Below are 10,297 nucleotides of genomic sequence, written 5' to 3'. Positions count from 1 at the left end.
CTTTTTAAAAAAAAAAAAAAAAAAAAAAAGGAATCTATTTCTTTTCTATAAGTTTAAAGATAGTTCTGACTTTGAGAGACAACAGTGTGTTTGTATGATAAGTGATAACTTGAAATAGAGTTCACTTTGTGACAAGTCAATTGATACTTATTCCTTCCTCCTCGTGGATTGCAAGCAGCTAATTTTTAAAAAAGAAAAAAATAGTAATTATTCTATATTTCTTTAAGAAAATCACGTACTCCAAAAATACCATTTTACTATTTGGTACGGTAAAAAAAATTGTAGCCAAATGATTTATTTCCCAATAAGATTTTAAAAGAATTAAGTTCCACCAAAATTAACATTTACTTCTTTAATTCTATTTACTAAAAATACTTTAAAACGGGACTCTAAAAGAAATTACAAAACAGATCTTGTTTATAAAAGAAAACTGTATTTTTTTCCCAGAAACATCAACGTAGTTTATTTATCTATAATCGACTCAATAAATACTAAATAAAATTTAAATTTCTCGGAAAGAAAAGAAAAAAATTGAACTACATAGTGAATAAGATGGACAGGAATCCCGACTGGCGATGGATTTTTAAATCCCCTACCCGACCTGACCATTAATTATAATATTTATATTTAAAAATAAAAAATAAAATATAAAAACCAAAATGGGGCAATTTTGGTCGAAAGACAATCAATTTGCCTTTCCCTTGACGTTAGGATTGTTTGGGAGAGTGGGTTAGGTCAATTCCACAATGTTTTACTGAATTAATTTGCAAGCAAAAAACAAAAAATTAAATCAAATGTAGGGATCGAATTTAACATAAGGAATGTAATAATGAGTATGGTCAATATTTTGTTGGTTATATTTTCAATATCATCCAAAAATAAGTATTATTGGCTTCATACTTACCTCAACAATAAAATTTTCAAATACTTACCCAATTTAAGCTCTATTAAAATTTTCAAATACTTTTAAGCTCTATTACGAAATCAAAACTAAATCAAAGGTTAGAAAAAGGAGAATGAGCTAGATCCATCATGATTAATTGGATCTATATGATTGAATTTGTTCTTCCGAAAGGTAGTTCTAACATTGATTAATTAAAAATAAGATCATGAGTTTCAAGAAAGACATCTACGTTGATATCAAAACTATTAAAATTTATGTTCAAAATCGATAATATCTTTCCTTCGTTACAAAAACATCATATAAAATTTGGGATCGTTTTGAGCATAAATACGCTACTGAAAACATGGCAGAGCTTGTGCAGTTGAAAGCTAAGTTGCAAGCGACAAAGAAAGACGGCTCATCAAGAAAATAATCTATAGAAAAACTGAATTCCTATGCAGATATGTTAAAGTTGTGGCAAGAAATAAAGCTTGAAAGAGTCGATGTTAATGCATTTGTAACTTTTTCAGTTCAAATCAAGAGAGAAGGGAGTAGCAATCAGAATCACAGTTAAGCTTAAGCTAACCGATCAATAAAGTACAGATTATTAAGAACGATTACTTAATCAATTTTACCTCTGATCTTCGAAACTGGAGAAGGTTACAGTATTCTCAATTGGTCCGGACTGAAAACTCCATTGAAGTGGTACGCGCAGCTTCTCAGGTTCTCAGCCAACAACTTCCGGCCCAAACCATTTTACATAATTAACCTCTTCCTTCTTGTAAGGCAGAAGAACTTCAATGACGTTGAAATTTCGATTGGACCGCGTTGTATTATAAATTGCATCAAAGCGTGATACAGAGCCTAAGAATCCTAGCAAGAGAAGGCTGAGATTAAGCGGCAGAAACGGAGAAGAAAACCGACGAAAAACAGAGAAGAAAAAGCCATCGAAGATGAAGAAGGCGGGAATGTGAGAGAGAATTGAAATTTTCACTATTTATAAGGTGAAATATTTTCGTAGAGCGCTACGCGGACGGCTTACGGTTCAGCCGTGGGCTTCAATTTAAGGCCCAAATAGAAGCCCACTTACCAAGTTGTCCAGATGTACTTTTCGGCCCATTAGACTAATCAAAACGACTTGGGAAAAAAAATACATCAATTTTAACAATTCAAATTATTAATTTCACGTAAATAAACGTAATTTTTAATGCTTCCTTCTTCAAATGGCAAGAAAATAATTTGGGATTATTACTTTTTTTTATTTGGAAAATGACTTATCACATTCTACCAATAAAAAATAATTTTTGATATCCGAGGAGGGCGAGCAAAATGATCATAACTCATTTGAGATTAGGGTTTGTTACTGTTTTGGCGGGGTCAGAGGGGCCGTATTCATATTTTATCTCTGTGTCCATGTTCATATTTTATCGACATGCTCACTGAAAATACCGATGTTTCATCAATTTTGATATTAAATCATTGGCTAACATAGCTTGTTCAACAACTCAGAGTGTAGATCTTTTTTTTATCATGAAACTAGAATGAACAAAGACGAAACTGCCACATCTTGGGCTAGTGGTCAATAAAAGTCGATGTAAATATGTAAATAGAGAAAGAGGAAATACATTCAAGCTACGTAGTCGTCTATTTAAGATTTAATATCATACAAGTTTCTTCGATGACTAAATTTTGTACGGTAACGTCTAAAAAGAAATGATTTAAAGAAAAATAAAGAGGATTCATAGGCTCCAAGACAATTTATTCCAGAGAGTGCACTCAACATCCAAAATGGTTAAGCAACTCAGCATAGACACATGCGCGCGCGCGTGTTTCTTAGCAAAATTTTCCATGAATATACAGATGAAGTATTCGAGGTAAGTTGTGGTTAAGTCATCTCTAAGCTAAGGTAGTTAATAAGTTGTAAAATTGACCTTCCTAATCACTCTCATGAATGAACACCATTATGCACGGTTGTAAGTGTACCACGAAAATGTTAGGAATCATGAATCTACACAATGGTATTGTATATGACATTGTCCACTTTGAGCATATGCTCTTGTGGTTTTGCTTTTGGTTTCCCTAAAGGGCCTCGTACCAATGGAGATGTATTCTTTACTTCTCAACCCCTTAATTAGCCAAGGTGGGACTCCACTCCCAACAATCTTCGACAGAAGATCTCGGGCAACAGCGTACGAGTAACTCCGAAAAATCACAAAGAAACTAGAGAAAGTAACAGCAAATCCTAATCAGAATTCACTTATTGTTAACTGAATGTCAAAACTAACTATGTGATCTATAGAAACAGAGAAACCTATATTAAGTGTTAGAAAACCTTTGGAATTACCTGTATAGTCAAAGAGATAGGCCAGATCTCCCATCATATGGCTCCTTGTATAGATTTTCCCTGTGGTTAGAATCTGCCTCTTCACTTTCAGGACAACCTGGTCTTTCGGTAAGAAACTGTTCCCAGAAAACATCATTGACCCTGATAGGAGCAGCTGGAGGTCCATGATTGTTCATTGAGGTGTCTTGGGGACAACCCAGTCTCATATCTGATTCTTTTGCATTTGAATCTACCTTTGAATCTGGGGATTTTCGAACATTCTGACTCTGTTGTGGCGTTCTAACCGAACAAGCAGTGTCGTTGTTTCGCAGCGAAGAAGAAGCCAGGGTGAGATTCAAATGGCAGGAGATGTGACTTTCTCCATCTTCTTTGGAACTAACATATGGTTGCAATAAGTGCAGAAGTGGGCTCTTGTCATTAGGCGATTTCCCTGACAAAGATGAATCCCTCTTCAATATAAACGATGCCCCAGTGTCTGAGAGATCTAATGTTTCAGCTGCAAAATGAAGATGTTCTTGGACAGCTCTTGACATATTTCGTTGTGAACTTCCCCCTTCTTCATTTGAACTCTGAGTGCTACATGAAATCAAGTTAATATCTGATGCACATGAAGTTTCTAATCTCAGCTTATGTGAGAAATCTTGATGAAAAATAATCCCAGGCTCAGATTTGGAACTACAATGGCTATCCAAAAAACTGTTTTCGACGACTGGCTGTGAATGATCGGCAGAAGGCAGTCGTCTCTTTTTGTTAAATGCTGTGAAGTCCATAGACTCGACCCTTCGAGCAAGATGTTCAACAAAAGAAGGGTTCTGAACAGCCTTTTCTAAGAAAGCCAATAAATTCTTCTGCCTTTTTTCCATGCTTTCCACCTTCATCGTTAGTTCTTGCAACTGAAGTTTAGCACTCGATTTTTTCTGTTTGAACCTTGAGATATTAGCTTCAATTGTTGTTTTTTCACTAGATAGCCTCCCTATTTCATCTTCAAAAGCAGCTCTCTCTGGATCTACATGAGATCCTTGAGGATTACTGTGACTGTGAATTGGTTTCCGACGGTGGATGTTCTTCAGCAGATGTTTTTTATCCTTTATGAAATCTTCATTGGCAAATTCCCACCTCTCAGCATCTTTCTTTCGAAAGCCCTGCCAACAAAATTTTCAAACCTCTCAAGTTCATGCTACTTTTTAATCCCATAGTCACTTCAGTTTTTCAAAACGAAAGAATGATATAATTTTCTTGTAAAATGAGGTGTAGAACAGTAGCAATTCAAGAGATTTTAGCATGACAGATGGAAAAATCATTCCCTCCGAAGGTCCATTTCTTGATATATGAATCGAGTAATAACAAATTGGGAGCGCAAGCGTAAGTGGAGAGAATTCTCTTCTTGTAGTATCTCAACTAGAAAGATCTGTTGGAAAATTCTTCTCAGAAAACTTCCCAAAGAAGGAGGCGATTTGAGAATCTCGAAGCTAATAGATTGCGTAACAGAATATGATTAACAAACGAAATTTGGTTTATCAACGCAACTCGTGATATGTAATTAGTTAAATCCCTACGAGTTACATCAATTGAAGCTCGTAAATACAGAAACAACTGGAATTGGAATGTATACAGAACAATTAAGAATCGCTAAAACGCATGAGATGAATGTATTATGTTTGAACACATATGCATATTATGTAAATGAGGGAGAAAAAACAGCAATAAAACCATTATTACGCAGTAAGGAACATACTCAACGATCAATTAACGGGAGGAAGAAACTCAAATCACGAAGACGACGAAATCAGAACACGGAGCGAAAGAGGAATTTCCAGAAACTTACGTAGGTATTAAGTTGCCGAATGAAGCTGGAGAAGTTGTTGTGCTTGAAAAACGTAGGAAGAAGAACGCGAGCGAAGTCAGGGGGATTCCAGACCACAAAGCTGTTCTTGGAAGAGGACCATGAGACGATCTCGTCAGTGGCGGAGTCGTCAACCATTTCATAGGTCTTGATGAGAAACGGCGCCGGACCAGCGCCGCCAGCAGCTGCCTCCATTAGCCGTGAACGACGGCGGATCAGGATCTGAATTGATCACCAAAAGCGGCGGAGACCGAATTGAAGTGGAGAATTGGAGACGAAGATTACGGAGGTAGAGGATGAAGATGGTGGTTAGTTTTTGGTGTGTAATCGACCGGTGAGGTTCTTCAAGATTGACTTTGAGCTTATTAGTTCTTTATTTTCTGTGCTAAAAATAAATAAATAAATAAATAAAAGCTACCTACTATTTGTCTCGGTGACATTGGTAAACGGGTGGAGAGGGGTCGTTGGAGAATTTGGGAAGATTTTTTTCATTAAATAATTAGAACCTTTTTATTTTTTATTTTGTTTTTTCAAACCCTACATTTTAATCTAAATTTTAAGAAAATGGTTTATTTTTTATCTCAATTTTTTTTATATCTTAATGGAGAGGAGTTGACTTTATTATATAAATATATATATATATATATATATATATATATATATATATATATTTTCTCGTTCTTTTTCTTTTGCTCACTCCTTTTATGTTCACTTGTGTGAGTCTCTTGAAAGCAAGCAGGAATCTCTTGTGTTACAAGGGATGTGAGTGAGCACAAATCAATCGTTCCATATTCAAAGGACGTGAGCGAGTCCCTCAAAAGCAAATAGAGAATCTCTCGTGTTATAAGGATGTGAGTGAGCACAAATCAATCCTTCTGTATTCAAAGGACGTGAGTGATGTTAAACATATAATAGGTCATATTTATACATAGTAAAAGATGATCTGCTGATTTACTGGTTTGTTACCATGGATCAAGGCCCACTGTGTAATCCTCATTATACACATCTATAAATACATAAGGTCGTGACCTATATAGCTCACAGTGTCATTCAACCTATCAAGTGAGTCCCTAGAAAGTAAATAGGGAATCCCTTGTGTTACAAGGGATGTGAGTGAGCAATAACTCTCTCGTTCCATATCCAAAGAATGTGAGCGAGTCCCTCGAAAACAAACAGGGAATCTCCCGTGTTATAAGGTATAGCATGGAATCTCCCTTGTTACAAGGGATGTGAGTGAGCAAGAACCCCCTAGTTTCATATCCAAAGAACGTGAGTGAGTCCCTCGAAAACAAATAGGGAACCTCTCGTGTTACAAGGGATAGCAGGGAACCTGTTGTGTTACAAGGGATGTGAGTGAGCAAGAACTCTCTCGTTCCATATCCAAAGGACGTGAGTGAGTCCCTCGAAAAGAAACAGGGAATCTCCCGTGTTACAAGAGATAGCATAGAATCTCCCATGTTACAAGGGATATGAGTGAGCAAGAACTCCCTAGTTCCATATCCAAACGACGTGAGTGAATCCCTAAAAAACAAACAGAAAATCTCCTGTGTTACAAAGGATAGCATGGAATCTCCCATCTTACAAGGGATGTGAGTGAGTAGAAACTACCCCATTCCATATCCAAAGCCCGTAAGTAAGTCCCTCGAAAACAAACAGGGAATCTCCCGATCAATCGTTCCATATCCAAAGAATACGAGTAAGTCCCTCAAAAGCAAACAGGAAATCTCCCCTTATATGTCAAGGGATGCGAGTGAGCATAAAGCAACCATCGACAATAGCAAGGAACAACAAAGGACGAAAAACAATAGAGAGCGGGGAGAAAAGAGAAAAGAGACATATTATAAATAAAAATGGGACATAATTAAGGTAATTTAGCCTAATTTTATTCATAAATAAACCCATTTTTAGACTTTTGTTCCTTTGGTACTAAAAGGAATCCAACAAAAAAAGAAAAGAAAAGAAAAAAAAAGAGTACATATAGAAATGGGAAGCAAAAAGAATGAGAAGAAATCTCAAAATCCCCAAATTGCTCCACCACCAAGGCCAAATCCCATGTGAAGATTAAGAGAGAGAGAGAGAGAGGAAAAAAGAGCCCCCAGTGCCCAGTCCCCACGCCAACGACATCCATCCCTCCACCCACACCCACCCACCCACCCCACCCTTGGCGGCGGCTTACATGCCCATCGCCCACCATCCCATCACCCGCCCCGCCCAATCCACTTTCGCCATGTCACTAGTTTCCCTCCTCCTCCACTGCGCCCCACGCGCACTTTATCACCTCCCTCCCCCGGCGCACCTTAGCCCTCCCCCCTTAGCGGTGGCCTCATCCTCAAATTCCTCCCCCCTTTCCTCTTTCTCTTTCTCTCTCCGCCGCTCTCTCTTCTTCGACCCTCTTCCTCTCCCAGATCTACTCCCTTCCCCTTCTGGGTTCTCTCCAGATCTCTCAATTTTCCATCCTTTTTCGTGAATCCTTTATGATTTCCTCTGCCATGGGATCTCCTTCATCGCCGATCGATGGATCCCCCCCTTCTTCTCACCCTTCCAATCCGCTTCAAGCGCTGCCGCTTTCAGCTCCTCTGCCTCCTCCGTCCAATCCGCCGCCGCAGGCTACGGCCTCGTCTCGCCGCCTTCCGCCTCCCTGCTGGTCGCACGATGAGACGATTGCTCTCATCGATTCTTACAGGGATAAGTGGTATTCCCTTCGTCGGGGGAATCTCAAGGCCACTCACTGGCAGGATGTTGCCGATTCCGTTTCACATCGTTGCCCTAACGCGTCGCCGCCGAAGACCGCCGTGCAGTGCCGTCACAAGATGGAGAAACTCCGGAAGCGGTACCGTACTGAGCTTCAGCGGGCTCGGTCTATGCCGCTTTCGCGATTTACATCCTCTTGGGTTCATTTTAAGCGAATGGATGCTATGGAGAAGGGGCCGTCCGCAAAGCCGGAGGAATCGGATAGCGGTGGGGAGGAGGAGGAGGAGGAGGATGAAGATGATCAAGAACTGTACGAAGAGTTTAGGAATGCTGGGGCTTCTGGGACTCGGAGTGTGAGAAAATTGTATGGAAATGGAATTACCAGTGGAGGGAGTAATAATGGTGGCGGTGGAAGTGGCGGAGATGGAGCCGCGGCGGGAGGGTTTCGGATTCGAATTCCAACTGGTGTGAGTATAGCGCAACCAGGGTTGAAAAATTATCCAAAAGCTGAACAAAAGATGAACCCTAATTCAAATCCAGGTTCAGGGATGAACCCTGCCGCCGTTAATTTCGGTACCAGAGTTGTGAGGGAGTCAAATCCGATGAGGCCGGTGACGGGGAAGAGAGGGGAGAGGGAAAGGGAAGGAGATCCAGTTGCAGAGATGGTGTCCGCCATTAAAACACTGGGAGATGGGTTTGTAAGAATGGAGCGGATGAAGATGGAAATGGCCAGAGAGATCGAAGCTATGAGAATGGAAATGGAGATCAAACGAACAGAGATGATTCTTGATTCACAGCAGCGGATTGTGGAGGCTTTTGCCAAGGCAGTTACTGAAAACAAGAAGAAGGCGAAGAGAATCCCTTCTCCAGAGGCCTAAAATGGCTGCCCCTTCCTCCATTTTTGAGCTCAATTTGCTCAAATTCCAATGGGGTTTTCTTCCTTCCTCTCAAAAGATGATTGGTTGTAGAGAATATCAGGTTCTGAAACTCGACAATGATCCTAGTTAGGTTCTTCCTCATGTTTTGTTCCACTTTTTTTCTTCTTCCACATTGTTCTGTTCATCTTTGACTGGATTAGCTAGATTGTGATTGTCTAATCAATGTAGCCATAAACAAAAGCTTTGATAAATTTTCACATATAGAGGTAAATTATTATTACTATTCAGTTTGGTTGTTCTCTGCAAATTCTAGTCTCATTGTGTTCATCTGTTCAACGGGAAGAACAACAAGCTGTTCTTCCTGTTTGTTTTGTTCTATCTGAAACTCTGAACTTGCTGCAGTTTGTAGCTTCCAAACATGTGGAAGGGAGGTTCAAATTGTGAGAAAGAATCAGATTTTTTGTTTTTTCGTTTCTTTTTCTGTTAAGTTTTTATGAAGAAGAAGATGAAGATGAAGCAGGTGTTTGAACTTCTTGTTGCTGGGTGGTCTCTTGAGCATCTGCAGCTTTATCCTTGTCTTCGACTGTTTTTATCGGGGGAGGCGGCCGAAACTCTTTTTTCTTGAAACCAAAAGACGAGCAATGATACCTGGGTGATGAGCGTAGGGATCAGGCAGCTCAGGAAAGAAGGAACTCTAGGAAACTCTTTTTTCTTGAAACAGGATGTGCAACGGTATTAGGGTGATGAGCTTGGGGATTGGGCTATCTCATGAGGTGAAGGAACTCTTTTTCTTGAAAGTAGAGGCCGAGTGCCAGTAGTAGGGTGATGAGCTTAAGGATCAGGGGCGAAGGAACTCTTTTTTCTTGAAACTAGAGGACGAGTGACAATACCAGAGTGATGGGCTTGAGGATCAGGTGTCTTAGGAGCGAATGAACTTAAGAAACTCTTTTTTCTTGAAACCAGAGGACAATCAACGATATCAGGATGATGAGCTTGAGAATGAGGTGGCGTAGTAGGAACCCTTTTTCTTGAAATCAGAGGACGAACGATGGTATTAGGGTGATGAGCTTGAATATCAGGCGTCTCGGGTGCGAAGGATTGGTGGGTGAGTTCATTGGCTGACCATTTTTTCTCTTAAAAAGGGCCAAATTCTTTTTAACCTTTTTTTGAGCTTAAGATCGGCTCAAAAGTGCTCGGGAGTGATTGCAAGGAGATGTATTAGAAAGTGCTTTTACTTGCACTCACCTTATCTCAGCTCTATAAACTTTTTAGAAAATTATATAATTCAATAAGTATTTAAAGAAAATTTAATTAAAAAAAAAAAAAAAAGGTTATCGAGCTTAAATTGTTCAAACGTTTTGGTTCAAAGAGGATGACCTGTGTTTATAAACTACAAAAAGAGGATGACCCGTGTTTATAAACTATAAAAATCAAGTACGTTTACTTCTTGACTCCATCTAAAATCTTATTCCATTTTCTAGTTCCTCGGGCCCACATGCCTCTAAAATCTTATTCCATTTTCGGTTCCTCGAGCCCACATGCCTCTTTTTCTGTTCTTGACAATGAAGTTTATCTCCCATCGTCTCATTTGTTAACTTTGACCTCCTTTTTTGAGATCATATCTAGTATTTAAGATTTGCCTCTCGATTTAATACTGC

The 10,297-nt window shown here is 39.2% G+C and overlaps 2 protein-coding genes across 3 annotated transcripts; one reads left to right on the top strand and one right to left on the bottom strand.

Moving 5' to 3' along the window:
• Positions 1–2,509: 2,509 nt before the first annotated feature.
• On the bottom strand, positions 2,510–5,449 carry LOC111431772 (heat stress transcription factor A-5-like). Of its 2 annotated transcripts, XM_023068477.1 has the most exons (3): positions 5,053–5,449; positions 3,228–4,369; positions 2,510–3,103 (listed from the first exon to the last, which is right to left on the bottom strand). In XM_023068477.1, exons 1-2 carry the CDS (start codon positions 5,263–5,265, stop codon positions 3,236–3,238), a joined length of 1,347 nt encoding a protein of 448 aa, XP_022924245.1. In that variant the 5' UTR covers positions 5,266–5,449; the 3' UTR covers positions 2,510–3,103; positions 3,228–3,235. The 2 variants fall into 2 exon arrangements, with proteins under 2 accessions (XP_022924245.1, XP_022924244.1); XM_023068476.1 differs by lacking the exon at positions 2,510–3,103 and having other exon boundaries at positions 3,127–4,369; positions 5,053–5,448.
• Positions 5,450–7,232: 1,783 nt separating this feature from the next.
• LOC111432151 (trihelix transcription factor ASIL2-like) lies at positions 7,233–8,926 on the top strand. Its single transcript, XM_023068975.1, has one exon. The coding sequence runs from the start codon at positions 7,545–7,547 to the stop codon at positions 8,637–8,639; it is 1,095 nt and encodes a 364-aa protein (XP_022924743.1). The 5' UTR covers positions 7,233–7,544; the 3' UTR covers positions 8,640–8,926.
• Positions 8,927–10,297: the final 1,371 nt, after the last annotated feature.

This window comes from Cucurbita moschata, unplaced genomic scaffold (assembly GCF_002738365.1).
Source record: "Cucurbita moschata cultivar Rifu unplaced genomic scaffold, Cmos_1.0 Cmo_Scf00037, whole genome shotgun sequence".
Lineage (NCBI taxonomy): Eukaryota > Viridiplantae > Streptophyta > Magnoliopsida > Cucurbitales > Cucurbitaceae > Cucurbita > Cucurbita moschata.
This window is presented reverse-complemented; position numbering and strand designations above follow the sequence as displayed.